The sequence below is a fragment of the Festucalex cinctus genome, chromosome 2 (genome assembly GCF_051991245.1).
Source record: "Festucalex cinctus isolate MCC-2025b chromosome 2, RoL_Fcin_1.0, whole genome shotgun sequence".
Classification (NCBI taxonomy): Eukaryota; Metazoa; Chordata; class Actinopteri; order Syngnathiformes; family Syngnathidae; genus Festucalex; species Festucalex cinctus.
In genome coordinates, this window is record NC_135412.1 from 36,007,107 (window position 1) to 36,024,629 (window position 17,523).

The 17,523-nt window shown below is 37.7% G+C and overlaps 1 protein-coding gene across 3 annotated transcripts in view; it reads left to right on the forward strand.

The window, feature by feature from the left end:
* nphp4 (nephronophthisis 4) overlaps positions 1–17,523 on the forward strand; it is a 154,916-nt gene that overhangs the window by 36,401 nt on the left and 100,992 nt on the right. For all 3 annotated transcript variants that reach the window (XM_077514891.1, XM_077514892.1, XM_077514893.1), the window contains 3 exons: positions 764–900; positions 14,506–14,690; positions 15,709–15,844. In XM_077514891.1, coding sequence (XP_077371017.1) covers positions 764–900; positions 14,506–14,690; positions 15,709–15,844 — 458 coding nt within the window. The remainder of the gene's footprint in view (positions 1–763; positions 901–14,505; positions 14,691–15,708; positions 15,845–17,523) is intronic.

Below are 17,523 nucleotides of genomic sequence, written 5' to 3' on the forward strand. Positions count from 1 at the left end.
TGAACCACTACAACAAAACATTATATATGTGGTCTGATTTTTCTTTCAGTTGTCAACTAAAATTTGGTGCAAACAATAATTCTATTCCCTTTGATGGTGGTCGTTTCTCAATCACCAGGTTCATCTGCATGACCACAATCTATATTGCAGCCTTAACTTTAGTATCAATTAATCCAATAGCTGTTGTGATACATCTTGAACCAAAGTGGTTAACATTGTCAGACAAAAAGCAGCTGTTGTAGTGGCTTTAGAGTATACAGATAGCTAAAGCTTCAACTTTTTTTTTTTTTTAAAGCATTGAGCAGAATTTTATTGCAACGTCTCTTGGGTCAATGTAAGTATAGCTGCCATGACCCAGCAAGTGTTTCTGGAAGCAAACACTTAAGTCTACATGCAAATGTTCTGCATAGTTTCTTAGATTGTGCTCACACATAAGTTGTACTGGCATGATTATGACTGGAACACTGAATCATCTCTTTTCTACTCTCATTCGCTCCTTTAGGACAACTCAGGTTGTGCCAGGATAACATTTCAAGGAATAAATGAGTCATGATTTACATAAACTATTCTTTTCCACATGTAACTGGCAGTTTATTTCATAACATTGTTTTCTAGCTACCATCCAACATAGCCGAGTTGGAATTCAATGAAAAGAGGGCAAATGCCCGAAGCGAAGCTGGAATGCTCTCCGAAGCAGAGAAGGAAATCCCAAAGATGCAAATGACATAAACATACTTTGATGCTAAGTTTTCACTGTCAACAGGGGATGCACTTTTGAAACCTATGCTGCTCAAGATGCTGCCCTTCACCCTGAGCAGATTGACAATCTGCCTCCAGCCTTCCCTGGAGGCCTTCGAGTGTCAGCTGCTGCGGCTCATCAATGCCGACTGCCAGAACACGGTAAAGCTTTTCTGCCATGACACGCTTGGCCTTCATCGCCTTTCACATGTCGCATTGATGATAACTAGAATATATTACATATTACATTATTTGTGTTTTACTTTGTTTTATTGTTTATTCATTTTATAGCTTGTGAACCCAATTTGAACACCAAAACATTTGTCTATCACTATCAAATCCGTAAGTCAGTTATAAAATGGTAAATAATCCAATTCTAAATAAGTAGCACACATTACAATAAATTTAATAGGAATTTCTATTTTGATTACGACCAAATGCACAATTAATTACCATCAGAATGAAACTTTGACCCTGACACTGCAATTACATTTGTTCAAATGTGGGTAAAAATGTGTACATTATTCTATATACAGTGGGATTTTTGCAAGTTTTTCATTTCTAAAAATAAAGACAATTAGATTTGAATGATTTCATCATGGCTGCACGGTGGCTGACTGGTTAACACGTCCACCTCCCAGTGCTGAGGGTGTAAGATCGAGTCCGGGCTTCGGCCTTCCTGGGTGGAGTTTGCATGTGGGTCTTCTCCGGGTACTCCGGTCTCCTCCCACATTCCAAAGACATGCATGGCAGGTTAATTGGGTGCTCTGAATTGTCCCTACGTGTGATTGTTAGCGTGGATCGTTTTTCGTCTCTGTGTGCCCTGCAATTGGCTGGCACCAGTTCAGGGTGTATCCCGCCTACTGCCCGGAGCCAGCTGAGATAGGCTCCAGCACCCCCACGACCCTTGTCGGTCATGAAAATGGTTGGATGGATGGATGATTTCATCATGATTTTAAAAACAAATACTGTAATAGGAACATTATTAGAACAAATATTAATAACATTCAAGACACAAAGTGATGTATTGTTGTATTGATCTACATACTTAAAAATTAAGTGTGCATATTTTAAGTGTTTCGGTGTGATACTCATGCACATATTGTATACACTGATAGCATTTAATGTTTTCGAGGCACATTTGTCAATTTAAAGATAAAACCATGATAGCCTTGACACACCTCTCCAAGGATTATTTTCACCAACTTGGCGCATTTCCTTATCTCAGTTTTTATCCATTCAATCTGCAAACACAATTCTTCTTTTTTTTTTTTTTTTTTTTAATACAGCTGCCACTGCACATTACCTCCCAATGAAATGTGACTTACAGTAATGTATTCTCTCCTTGTTGTAGTCCAAAGAATCCAGATACTTAATCATATTTGACATGTGCAAAAGTGGCCTTGCTATTCTTGTTTGACTGCAGCATACATACTAATGTTGTTTTGCATCCAAATGTATACTTCGGTTATTCTTCTCCTTCGACTCGTCTTTTTATTGTGCAGCTTAAATAAGCAGTCCCACCAACTCACATATTCAAATGAATGAGAAAAAAAATATATATTGGCTCATTATTATTTTTTTCAGCCCAAACACTCTTTGGTTCCAAAAACTTTTTCCATAAGAAAATAAAAGTGCAGGTAATAGAGAGAAAAGTGATGATGGAGCAATGAAGCCATGTCATTAATAAGCTTTTCATTATATTTTTCAGATATCATGGCTACAGTTCATAGCTACAAGGATGTATATTCGCATATGGTATATAGATATTGCTGTAGTTTATTAAACAGTGATTTAGTCTTGAGTTTAGGTCTTCAGTTTTTTGTATTATAAGTTAGTATATAAGTAATAAAAATTAGAGCTGTCAAACGATTAAATTTTTAATCAGATTAATCACATCTTAAAATTTTGATTAATCGCGATCAATCGCTTATTTAAAAAGGCTTTTTTATCAACACTTTTTTGCCCGCCAAATTTAAAATGCACCTCTTATGTGTTAATTTTTTCGGCATTTAATGTTAAGAGGACGTCTCATTCTCCTGTTTTTCTAATCAGTTACATTACTTGCATAATTTAAAGTGGAAAAAAAATGACCCATATAGTTTGACATGAAGAAATATTCTGAATGTCACATGCAAACATTTATTAAATGCTTCACTTTAATGCATGTTATGTTTATTGTTCATACACAACCTGCGCTACCTTTAACGTAGCCATCTGCTGTCAAGCCAAAGGATCATCTGCAGTCAAAATTAATAGTGCGATTAATCTGCGTTAATACATGATTAATGTGATCATTTTTTTGTGATTAATTAATTAGTTAACGCTTTAACTTTGACAGCACTAATTAAAATGTTATTATGTAAAATATATATATAACGTATATAATCCATCCATCCGTTTTCTTGACCGCTTATTGCTTACAAGGGTCGAGGGGGGTGCTGGAGCCCATCTCAGCTGACTTTTGGGCAGCAGGCGGGGCACGCCCTGGACTGGTCGCCAGACAATCGCAGGGAACACAGAGACAAACAACCATCTAACATATATAATAAATTATATAAATTATTATTATAAGTAAAAATAATACATCACTTATGTGATTTTCATCGGGGGTTTCTGGAACATAATCTTTGCAATAAACAAGGGACTAAAAAGTATATGATCTCTCTCTTTTGCATATTTCACCTGTAGTTACTTTGGTGCCAGAATTTTAAATTTGACCCCACTTAATGTTAATTTTACATTCTTCTTTACTAAAACCCCTTGTTGAGACTGTACTTAAATGTAAAGAAAAGCAAAACACAGGCATGCAGGGTCAATTCTTCGATACATGTTGAACACTGATGAATTCTCATGAAGGACACTGAGATGTTGCATTGTCTTGCGCACAACTGCCCACTACAGTTCTGGACCAGTTTTATTCTGTTTTTTTGGGGGTCAAATTCCAAATGTTATACCTGTGTTTGACTTTGGAGGTTTCTAGTCCACACAAATGATCTCGTTAGTCTTGGCAGTGGGTTAACTAACAATTATTGCTTCCATATCTTACAATTAATTAAAAGATGACACAATATAATCTCTCTGCATGGCAACTGATACCCTGACATGAATAATCTTCTCATTCTGGCATTCACAGTTTACTTTTTAATTCCATTTTGTACCATGTGCTTTGAAGGACGTCACAAGCAGCGTGCAGCACGCAGATTAGTTAGACATCTTCATTTTTATCCAAGGACTGTGACGACATTGTCACATCTTTGAGATGTGTTAATATGCGCAGAAGCCACGTCGATTGCAGCTTTTAATTGAACTGTGTATGAGTGTGCATGTGTGAGAGACAAATTCATGCGGATAGAGAAAGAAGAAGTGCATGTGACCTTTTGAAGTGTGACTCCCACTGGATTGTCATCAAGATGTCTTTGAAGTGATGCTGATGCCTTAACTCCCTTTTTTTTTTTTTAGTTGTGGGAGTGAATGTGTGTTAGTGTATTTTTGACTCCATACCAGCGTGTAAAAATTGGGTGTGAAAGAAGGAGGAATAGGGTGGAGGATAAATGTACAGTGCAGCATGTGACAGATCCTTGATGCTTCCTGCTAGTCTGGCATACTGTCCTGGACCTCACATAATCTCCCTATAAGTATGGCTATTTTTAGTGGCTAAACTATCACATTGGCTGCTTATTACACTTATCTTTTTCTAGCACGCAGCTATATAGCCAGTGTCCTACATTTTGTGCATTTGATGACTTCTGCATCCACTCTATGAATTTGTAATGCCTTTTAATGAGCACACGGGTAATTCGCTTTATGCTGTTGAACCTCTGCAAACACTCACTGACCCCTATTTTAAGAAACTAACATTCACATTGACATTGATCTGCTCTGCAGCCTGAGCATGTTTGACTTCCCCAAAGCAGAGGCTACACCATCACCATAAACATCCTGTAGCAATGATTCACCTACGCCTCCGATAAAATCCATTACTCTTGATAAAAAGGCTGGAGATCTTGTCAGAAATTAAGTAACATTTTGGCTCATGATCAAACGGAGAGTGAGAACAGAAGACAACAGAGAGGGGAGTGAGGAGCAGACGAGGACCGGTGCCTTGCCGGCGGCAGAACAAAATGCCCAAGGCTGATTTAATGAATGGAGAAAGACTGCCAACAAAGCTCCAGGAACTCTTCATTTCTCCTAAAATAGGAAAAACTCCCTCAAAGTAGGACTACCCCTGTAGATGTGCTGCTTCTATAAAATGGGAAAAAGAGGTAGAAGAATCCCAGAAAAAGAGGCCCTTTCATTATGTTTTGCTCAGAATAAAAAGCGGAGTGTCACATTGTAAAGGAGGTTTTTTGGAACAACCAGCCACTCTGTTTTGTGATGGCACAGAGCAGGGGTTTTCAAAGTTCAGGACCATGATGTTTCACTTAAAAACATAAAATGCATGGACTCCCTGGAGTCTTTCTTTCTGGCTCATAAAATGCCTCTGCTTCCCAAGCAAATTCTAACAAATTGCAAAAGAGTTTTTTATTTTATTTTATTTTTTTAAACAAAAAAGTCCGACTAAAATAATTGGATACACCAATAATACAAAAACACATTTCAATGCATTGGTGAAATGTCAAGAAGTCTTAGAGTTAAATGTACACTATGCTCCCGGCAGTTATAGCTGCTCTGTTTCAGGTCACTGTGGGCAAAACGGGATTTTACTGACCCGATCACATGATCGGAAATTGTGGATGATCACATTATTTTCTAACCTGGCAATAGCCAGATTGATATTGCTCTTCACTCAAGGGAGTTTTCTGCAATATCCATCTGGTACCTCTCCATGGTAATTTGTTTTTTTGGAAATTCATAATTCGAGCTGATGCGACATTCTACACGTTTGTTTTAACCAATCGCGGCAATGGGTGAAAATTCTGTCTTCGTTCTTGTCGAAAGGGGGAAAAGCACAAACATCTTACCAGCTAGAAATGCACTAAGCACCTCTCGCTCTTTAACATTAAACAAGGAAACATTGAGTATTTCTGCAAGAACAAATTAATTGTAGCGTCCTTTCGTCCATGTTGGGTTTGTTTGTTAACCCCTGCGTCGGCGCTGGCTTCCTGGTTTCGTCACAGTTACATATCCCGCCCCCAAACACAACGTCACTCTGCGATTGGTTCAAACCACCAGTTTGAATCAACGGAAGCGATAAAAGATGTATTCTTCAGAGTTTGTGAACTCACAAATACTGCGAGAATACATCTTGCGACAGCAAGGTTAATTATTTTCAGCTGATCAGTATCAAATGAAAAAGATAATATTTTTCTCTTAACTTGATTTGTAATGGCCAAAAAGGGAGAAAAATTACCATGAATAAAATATTTTTCATCCATCACTCTTGGATTTATTCGATTGGTAAAAAGTTCACGTTTTTTTGTGTTACCCTGTCCTAATGGAGTCGCTGCTCCAGGAGGGTGATCATTTAAAGCAACACAAGCCTTATTAATCATTTTCCAGTATTAGATAAGGCATTGTGTACAAAGAATAAAAGTGCAAATATCTTTGGCATCTTATTCCCTGAATTTTTGTTTAAACCGATTAAGTGTCCGAATTTGATCGTATGGTGTGGGACGCCATGTTCCTGGTCACGTGATCGTGATGACGTATCCCGTGCGTAACCGGAAGCCGTCTTCGTTCATTTCAATGTGAATTTGCTCGCCGACGGCTGGATGTGCCTGTTTTATCCGGCTTTCGGTTGGAAACAAATCTTTGGCGTGTCCTTCATAGCTTTGAAGAAGTGCTACTTTGTTGTAAGGCGAAATTTCACCTTTGATGTCCGCCGTGGGAGGCGATAATTCCTCGTGAATTCTTTGTTGTCATTCATTCAGTGTGTATTTTCCGCACACTATACGTCACGATGATCATGTGGCTGTCCGAAATGCCCGATACAGTACTAAATGCAAAAATATTCATAAAAAGTGCTATAAAATCACAATTGCTCAACATAAATTGGCAATTTTTTCAGGGAAGAGTTGAAATTAACCATTTCACAGGATAGGTGGTTAGTTTTTCATGTCTTGTGTTCCTTTAAATGTTTAATTTTAGCGAAAAAACAAAACAACGACAAAGCACGGAGAGTCCACTTTTTTATGTATTTTATTCCACAAATTTTATTTTGAATTCCATTCATCTGGCTTGAAGAAACACTAAAAGAAGAACATTGTTGTAGTCCGTCACCATTTTTTGAGAGCAAGTTAGAGGGAAAAAATATATAAAATCACTAAATTCTGACAAAAAAAACCCCAAAAAAACAAAAACAAAACAAAACAAAAAAACTTCAAATAGAGATTTTGGACACTTTTCTGTTTCCATTGTTTGAATGGATCTTTGGCGATGGCATCATGTTTCAATGTGATTATCCATCTTGCCATTGAACAAAAAGCAGAAAAACCTTCCTTCAAGAAACACACATAATGCCAATGTCATGGCCTGCAAAAGTCTTCATTTATCTCAATCCGATCAAAAATAATACAAATTAAAGCCGACACAATTTTGCTGCATGTTTTTTCTTCAGATCTGGACATGGTATTGGCAGATACTCAAAATCAAGTGACTCAGACTCACATCTAAATATTATCGTAACGTCCCCTAGTAGTGAGTCAATGCAAGGGGGCGGGATGGGGAAACATATCAGTCCAACATTGCTGTGGATACCCACTGAGATTTGTAAACTGTAAAAAAAAAAAAAAAAAAAAAAAAATGCCAAGGTAGTCACTATGCTGGTAAGAAACATAATTGGTCATATTAGAATGGGTTTGAGTGTGTTTGACAATTTCTAGCCAAAGATAAAAACGCTTTTTACATATAGAATTTTTTATCCCAGCGGCGGTACTGGATGAGTTGACATTAAGCTTGCATTAATAAATTACATGTATACAAATTGATGCCTTGCTCTTTAATCAATGTTCAGGCACATAAACTTGATAACTGCTGATAAAATATCACCCCGTGGGGTCTTAGGCTATTATCATAAATCCGAGTTTATGTGTTTAACATTAATATTGTAACTTTTGTTGATGGACCTTAAAATGTGCACCATGAGAAACGTCGGCTTCACAAATTCTGTCGGAAATTGTTTTTATCACGGAGTCTGATAAATAAAAATGAAAAGAACACTGTCTTCTGTATGGCAACATTTTTAGTGGATATTATTAAACATAATATGCCTGTTTGTAATGAAATATGATTGGAAGAAAAACATATGAAAATGCAGCATCCGCAGAAAACAAATGCGTGCTTGTTTTTGAGTTCATATTTCCGGTTCTGATTCATGGAAGTGTTTCAGCAGTTGGGCAAAAGTGATTTACTAGAACCGCTGTAGCAGTTGAAATGTGTTAAGGAGCAGGGAGGTGGGAGGACGAGAGCAGCATGCTAATGATGCTGCCACTGTTTCTCGCAATGGATGACTCACACTCAACATGGGGGCGCAAACATCCACAGTGTGGGTAGCAACACATACGTGTGTGCATGTACGCAAGCACACATGCCATCAGTCAGTCATTCTCTCTTTCCCAGATGAGTTCCATTTGAACATTTTTGCCGGGTAAAAGTCTCCACAGTACAGTTGATGAGTTTAACATTTGACTGAACAGTTGGTAATATAAAATGTGTACTGTATGTAGAATCTACATTGTAGATATGTTCATAATATGTTTGGCCTGTACATGTAAACATATATAATGCTCGTATTGGTCATAGTATTGTGTTGTCAACTGATTCCAATTGGTTAAAGGTTCATAAAATGCCCACAAAAAGTCAGAGAAACTTCTTCACTTTAGGCTTTCAAACATATAACTGGTTGATGTAATTCACTTGATTATTGGCTTATTCAAATCTCATGTGACAGTATTGAAAGTGGCACCGTTGCAATTTTTAGACACCTCAGAATACTGTCTCCGGAATACTCCCCAACCCTGGTACGATGTGTCAAAGTCATAAATTATAGCCAATCAAAATGCACGGAAGCTTACACACAGGTGAACAATCCATTTCAAGGTTACAACCACCCAACACTTGCCACCAAGCGATGGAAATGCAATATATACAGTACACATACTCTGTTTTATAACAATACTTAACTATATTTATAATTTTATATGTACCTGTGGATGAAATACTGAAGCTTGTGGTAAAAAATATTTGCGAGCGGTGTACATTCAAATTAATTGAAGTGCTTTCAATATATTTCAATTTCTCTCTTTCTGAAGCAGTCTGTGTCTTCCTTGACAGGCATTCCATCATTTTAGGGATTTAAAAAAATTATACAGTATAACATATTGTATGAGGAGCCTCAAAATGCGATACAGGCTCACACAGTTGGAGTCGCAAGGAGTCCTCATGTTAAACAAAGGTGTTCAAAGATTTTTTTTTTTTTTGCAATGGTCGGGTTCTAGTCAGATTCGAAAGCATTGCGCAGTGCGGTGGCCCAGTTGTACTTGTGAACAGCTCTTACTTGCACCTCCCCCCAACCAAAGGGGAAAAAAAAAATCCAAATAACAAATGTCTTTCTGCATTGTAACAATTCCTGTGTAGTTACAATTAAAATAATGGTAATAATTACCCTCACTTTAACTCAGCTTGAATAGTCTTCTTTTTTGGTGGGGGGAGGGGGGGGGGGTGCTGTAATAATAATTATCTTGTTAGAAAAAAGAATGGATAACAAAAAGACTCGTTGAATGGATCAAATGTAGTGAGAGATAATTTTGACATTAGATAATTTGGTAATCAGAAAGAAGAGGGAACATAATATTGCTGGCTAGATAAGAGACAAGATGTAATTATCATATGAGTCACAGCTTCATTTACATTTTTGGGGCGGTTTATTATTGATTTCAGCTGAAGCTGAACATAGAGACACTGTCTTCTCCTCAATTTTCTCCAGTGTTGTAACGAGAAGCACCAACAACTTTTGTAGCAGCATTAGATCATGGACAGATGTCTCTGATGATTGCAAAGGCAAACACGTTTTGTGCGATTCTGTGCTTTAGAGAAGCCGTCCCTGGGTCACCTTTCTGCAATGTAGGTGCCACATTACAAATGTGCCAACTTTAGGAAAAAGATTGCACTTGAGTCCTCAAGGCCACATCAATTTTATGTCAGTCAGAGCTGTTATTGATACGGACAAGCAACCATGAGCTGGTAGTTGTAGCCCCTGCTTTTCTCTCTATATCCTCTTTTTCTAAGCCATTTTATGGTTTAGCAGAAAAAAATTCCCTTCAGAATGTCTACACAAGGACGACCTTTCTAATTAAACACGCACACAAACACCATAAACTATCTCTAATGCGCTTGTTTACTTGTTAACAAAACAAACTGCCTCCAAAAGTGTACAAATTTGTACTGTTCAGCTTCCCTTTATGTTTTCCTTTTAATGACACAAACAGCATTTAGTCACATCAGCCCCAAAGAACTTGTTCACGTTTTCCACCTCGCTTGTCAAGTACTCAGCCGGAACGCTAAAGGGACCGTGTTGATTGGATCCACAGCTACTGCCAGAAAGAGGATGTGCACTGATATCACCAATGCAAAAGACAACAAACTTGTGTGCGTGAATGTTAAGACAGATGCAACCATATGGCACCTGTGTGCTCATCACTCTGAAAAGCTCTGCTTATTTGAGGCCTGAAATGGAGTACAATTTAACTTGGGGGCTGCGGGTCCATTTCATTGTTCCCTTTAAGCTTCTTAGCTGTAAAATATTCATATTTCAGGCAAGGGAGGGAGAATTCTGTTACGGTTGAAGCCAGAGAGCGTCGAGAGGGAAGAAAGGAGAAACTGATGAAGTGTAGAAGAAGAGTAGTGAAATAAATGAGAGGAACTAAAAAGGAAGGAGTTTGCAGGGTGCAAACGTAGAGTATGAAAGGGAACACAAACGTTTTAATTGATGTTTTCCTATAAACTGCTTTGAATATTGCTTTATATGAAAACACTTCCATGGCTGTCCTGTTGCATGGGAGAGAAACAGCATTTCCTCTCATCTTCCCTATCACAGACTAGAAAGCAACTATACTAATTATAATCCAAATGTCACTGGAAGTACACTTACATGCCTGTAAAATTGGCCACTCTTCCTCTAAACTGCTTTAAAAAAAAAAAAAAATTATTTATTTTGCCGCGAATGCCTATTTCTCAGCATTTTAAAGGTCCCATGTCATCAAAATCCATTTTCCACTGTTATTGCATAACATAGGCTAAAATGAGCGTGTGACATGGTTTAAGTTTGCGGTTTGTCGTTTGCCTGCAATAGACATTGAAAGGCAAAGACCGAATGCATTTGATTTTGGTTTCATTGTGACATAGATTCGACATTCATTATTCAAGTACCTGCTCACTTCATGGTTGCTATACTCGCTCACTCAAACAAGGAGCACTGGTTGAAAGGCGACAAACGTGCCGGCATCTTTTGCAAACCTAAAATTTCAATTTATTTTTGGAGAGACTCAAAAGTGATACGTGCGGCCTTGATGTTCATACTGCGCTTCCTCTGGCCACCGGACGAGTCCCCAAATATGTTACGCCCTCCTTGGCACGCAACATATAAAAGGACGCCAGACAAAAAGAGTGAGGTCAAAAACCACAAGCTTTATTTAGCCCAGTCAAAAATAAGTTTAAACAAACAAAAAGGACTGGCGATAGAGAGACGTAGTGGCCACAAGATGACAACGACATATCGGCAAGTTCCAGTCAGAGGAAAGCTGTTTTCCATGTCATATTAAGCAGAACGATGACCCAAAGTTTATTTATTTATTGAATATTAATAAGATATTCAAATGTCTTACATGCCATACCAACTAAAATAGCTTGAAAAAATGACATCATGAGCATTTCCAACCCAAATTATCTTGCAAATCCAATAGAAGCACCTCAAAGATTATTTAATAAATAATTGTGGCGTAGGACCATATAATGCGGTGGTTGTGAAATGTTTATGTGGTGTTTCACACAAAAAGTTTTGGAACCACAGTTTCACTACTTACTGATTCAGCAAACCTTCCTGTTTATATTCTTGTGCCCGTCGCTTACCAATGAGCAAACAGTGCGATCTCGCATGGTTTTGCTCTGCACTGAAATGTTATGGTCTATAAAGATACAAACTGTATGTGTGAAAGCAGCACCCCAATTTGCAATCAGTAATATTGCTCTGTAGTTCTGTACAAAGTAGTTACACACTGGTTGCCAAGTGTCAGTCGTCACATACACAGATAAAAAATAAATAAATGTAAAAAAAATCCCTACATCTCTTAAAGGTTACTACCTATACACCCAAATAAAATTTTAAAAGGGCTTTGTCCACATGAAAATGCATTTGCATTTTGCATTGGCTGGAAGCAATTTTGGAAAAGCAACAGCAAAGTAAGTGACATGTTTATGCACACACAAATGCCTCTTATCGAAACACGTGTCGCTGCACAAAATAACATGAAATAACAGGATTTAACTGACATTCTGAGATCAGTCAGAGTTGTGCTAGTGGCATTTAAAATCGCTACATCAACCTTCAGTGCCATCGTGATCAACGTCAAACTAAACATTTCGATTAGGTGAATGCATTTCTCAAAGCATCCACTGATGCAATGTTAATGTCAGGGGAAAAAAATGTTACTGTGAGTTATTGATATTGTTCAGTTAACAAGATGAAAGTTGTTCTTTGTTCGCCCAAAGTGTGTTAATTAGATCTTTGTATCAATTTTAGAATTGTGGTAGCTAAAGTTGGGCAAACTTTCTCCAAGTGATTGCTAAATAAGAAGAAATGACAAATCCAGTTAACAATTCAAAATAAAAATACAAAGGGGTTATATGGCAAATTATATTAAGATTTAAAAATGGTCACTCAACAATGGATACTATAGTAAATGAAAAGAAAATTGGAAGTTTTTTCAAGATAATCATGCCCCAATCGCTTTGACGGAGCCAACACTATGTGATTGAGCTGGAAGACAGTTACGCAACACCCCCAATGCCAAATGAGAGCTGCCATGGTTTAAAAAGACCATACGTAATGTGGTGCACTGAGCTGGTGAGTCACCGCATCATATGACAAAATGAAACTCTGACAAAACGCACCGCAGTGGCCCTGTAGACAAAGCCTACTGGGTATTCATTATGAAACCTTGGCATATCCATTTTGATTGCCTGAATCTCTCCCACCGCCACAGTGCTTGAGATAAGAAGTTTTAATGTAAAGTTAAATGAAGGCATCAGTTAAGTTATGATGGGAGAACCAAATCCATTGTCCCCAAATAACAGACTAATATGGTACGCTCAACCCGGTGCTTATTAGTAAGACGATGAGCAGTGATAACAAGACAGTGGTAGTTAGTAGTAAACAGAGAAAAGAATGATGGAGACTGACAGAGCAGATCTGTGTTTATGCAGGTTGCACAGTAAGAAGACAAATAGGACCTTGCTGTTGCTTCTGGAACAGACGCGGGAATAAAAACAAAGCAGATTTGAAATGCTAATTTGATTGAGAAGATGTGGGTGGATGTAGAGAAGTCTGGAGCAGCAAGAGGGACAGGAAGAGCTAATGGCAAGAAAAGTAGGATCCAGGTAGAGTGTAGGCGTAGAAGATGTGTCGTGAGGGAAGAGATTGAAGTGTAGAGGAGTAGAAGGTGAGCGGAGCTCGGCGTGGCTCTGGACTCTGGGGGTGAAAGGTGACAGTCAGTCTATGAAAATTTGTTTGGAAGCAGAATGGAAGTGCAGTCGGGGCTCTACTTGCACCTGTCCACACAACATCTCTCGTTATTTTAAGCGTTTTGTTAGAAAAACACCTTGCTAGCTAGCTCTTGAAGTGGGATGTGAACATTTATATAACAGATTCAACTTTTATCACATTTTTCTACTTGGATTAAAATAAGAACAACAACTGAAAATCCACAGCCTTTTGGAAACAATCCTACCGGATTTTTGGAAAATTTAGCAACTTCCCTGGAAATATTTCCTACGACAGTGCAACTTAAAGTCAAAGTGTGAAATTTTAGCCACTATCGCGCATGATGCATATATCATAACTCTCTAATCAATCTAATCATCTTTATTTGGCTCAACCCTTATTTCAAAGAGTAATCACTGTTATGCTTGACTGAGCATCGCTTAAAGTGTGAACTGTGAATTATGGGTAACTTAGTTTTACACTTAAATTACCATCCATTTTCTATAATGTTTGTCCTTGTTAGGGTCAAGTGGAAGTAGGAGCCTATCCCAACCAGAGGTGGGTAATCCAAGTCCAGAAAGTAAAAACCCTGCCACAGTTTGGCTTTAGTCACAGGAGGTTCTACTTGACCAATCGGTAAGTAACTTGTTTACCTGCTGGTTGATTAGATGCACCTGTGGCTAAAGCCAAACTGTGGCAGGGTTTTTACTTTCTGGACCTGGATTTACCACCTCTGAACCCAACTGACTCTGGGTGTGTAAAAATGCCTGTATGGTTAATAAACTTTCATGACAGCTACAGTTGGCCTTGAAAATTGTTATTTCTAGTTTATCATTTCCTGAAGGAGGTCGCCAGTGTCCCGGAACAAGTTGTGTTCGACATTATCGACTATTAATTGTACTGAAAGCATGTTACACATAGGCGTGACATTTTAGTACAATAATGTTTGCAGTGGTGCTCATATAGCTGGTAATTAGTCCAATGCATGAGTATTCTCAAATGAGAAGTAGCTGTACAGATGTATTTATTTATGTTAGTCACTCTCCTCTTTTTTTTCCTATATATTCCAGCAACAACCAAGCCAAGAGAGTTTTCCGAAGACAGTTGTCATCCAGGAAAGAAGGCTTCATGTTGGGGTCCACAATGGCTGGTGTTTCATTGACAAGCCTCAGATAATGGTGCTGGAGCCCCTATCCTCAGGGGTCAAAGGTCGAGTGGACGGCATCTCCAAACAGAACAGTCAGACCAAGGACAGGTGAGCAAGACTTTTACACAACAGATATGATTTCTTTTTCAGTCTAATTATTGCACAGTAATATTCAAGACAGTTTGAAAGTTGAGAGTTTGTATGTGTCTGTATTGCGTGCGTTCTTTGAATTTCTGTCATCGTTGAAGGCCTCATAGTTGAGACAAATATAAACAATGCTGAATCGTATGCTAACATCAACACGCTAAAAAGTGTGCCAGACTGGTATTATGGATTTCCTAAAAAAATAAATAAATAAAAATAAAGGGCTGAGATAGAACTGGGAAAAAGAAAATACCAGCTGTCAGAAGGTAAAGCTTTTCTGCTACTCTGTCTCCAGTTATTGCCATTATTAGTAGCAAATTATTCAATATAAAAACGATTGATGAACATGAATCCAACATGGTAAGTTTATTCTTTATTCAGAAAACCCACGTCACATCTACAATTTAGTATCTGGGTATTATAGACAGATGGAATAAATATTAAGTATTGATATTTCAATATTTGTAACAGATTGTTAGCTTTAAACACTCATGAGAATGAAAAAAATAATAAATATATAGTAAAATTATTTATCACAGTAATGGGCCAACCATCTGAAAGCCCATCTGAAGGCAGAGTCCATGTATAAATTATATCTATGAGTTCTCTTCCACAGATGAATGCCTTTCTTCATCTTGACTATATTAGACAGTAGGTTAAAGTCTAAATGTGCAGTCGTTGTGGACCAAAATGCCTTTTTCTTTTTTCAAACATATTTTTGTGCCTTGATATTTTTATTCAATGTGAATATGATTAATTAATCCTTCAATGCAGTGATTTACAGTATATGCCTTAATGAGTAAAAGCACATTAAATGAAGAGGCTTCTTATCATACATGGTTGTGCTTGATCATTCACATTTGTTTGTTGTTTGCATATATGTGTGTGTGTGTGTGTGGTGTGTGTGTGTGTGTGTGTGTGTGTGTGTGTGTGTGTGTGTGTGTGTGTGTGTGTGTGTGTGTGTGTGTGGTGATCTCCTCAGCTCGGCAGCATCATGGGCCCCCCAGATGCTGGGCCTTCGCAGCAACTTGGAGGTCAAACTGATCAATCACCAAGCCATCGCGGTTGTCTTCCAGCTAGAATATGTCTTCTCTGCTCCAATTGGCCGAGAGACAATGGTAAGAGGGATATTAATATACCTGCATGCATGACACACTAAGGACAAGAAATCTGAAAATAATCTGAACAAAACTTTGCTTTACTTGACAGGTTACATTAGTTATTCATTTACATTTACATGTAGCTTGGTCAATTTATCCGCCATTGGTGTCTCAACTAAACTGTGTGTTAACAGCTAATGGAATTAGCTGCATGAATTTGAGTTGCCGTACTTTTTCTATTTTTTTTTTTTACTTACTAAATTTGAGGAGCATTTTTTTTTGCAGGTTGATTCCACGGATCTGAAGCAAAAGTTTTATTAAACAATGAAAACACACAAATATATCGGGGAGGTTGAATGTGGTGCTGCAGCTATCAAATATTTCATTATTCAAATATATTACTGAAAATTATATTTAAAAAAAATAATTGTGTATTCAGATAAACTATATTTTTAGTTAATATATTTCACTTAATAATGAACAACCAATTAGTTTTCTTTTTGATTATTATTATATATAATCAATAGTTTTTATTTTTTATGTTCACGCTGCATAGAAACATACTAATTTATTGTGTCATAAACATAATGCATTAAATAGAAAAAACCTTTAACATCCTTTGTGCAACTTTCCTTGACCAGCTCACAATACAGTAAGTTTGTGGCTAAGAGTTAATGAGGCTCAACAACTATTCTTTATACTAAGTTTTGGAAGCGTTCAAACTAAAATAAAAGATACCTCGAGAAGAAACTGTTGAAAACTACAGTATGGTACATTAAATGTCGATGAATGTTCTGATCAATTTCAGTGAGTGTTGAGATGATTCACTTGTTCGATGATAACCCTCAAGAAGGATTTTATCTCATCTGACGTGATTAGCAGCTCATGCATGGATGAAGAAGGCAGCTAACCGTAACAATTTGCCCTATAAATGCCCATTTGTTTTGAATGAGACACAAAAACTGCAGTGTGAAACGACTTACTTCAGACCTTGAGCATTTGAACTTAATAATATTCATGTGGCAAAAGGCCGAGTCGTATAAATAAGTGTAACTGAATGATGCTGTCTAGGAGGTAGCACATTTCATTATGTTAGGGCACTTGCCCTCTGCAAGTAAGTTCCAAAACTGTCCATGAGCCCTGGACTTGAGCTGAAAGTCATTGTCAGCGTGTAGTGTCAAAATTTAAAATCTCATCCTCCACTCCAGACAAGTTCGTGCAGTGTTGAGATTTTTGATGCAAGTAAATCAATGTCAGTATCTTCCCAAAAAGGGCAGAACATGAATAGAACAACTGGCTGTAATAAAGCAACTGGCATTTTAGTTCTTTAACCTTTCTCTTTCCCAGCCCACTTTGCAGGGGCAAGTCAGTGTCATAGCTTTGAGGAACAGTTCGAAACTTCTGCTTGACATTTCCCCTCCTTCAAAAAGCAATGTTAGATTTGCAAATGAGGGAAACACAATTCAAATATGAGCATTTGGGAGGGGGGCTGACGTTGACATCCTCCCATTTCAAATAGGAAGTGGCAGATTTTGGTTTCTTACTTGGTCAAGTGTTAATCACTCATTTTTAGTCCCTTTCTTAAGTTCAGTAGAAATAATTTAGGCAACTCTGGAACTTGTCTGATTTTTGCAGCTGCTGGTGCTGTTGAACCTACATGTGTGCTGACCCATGTGTCAGAAAAGATGTTTACATAC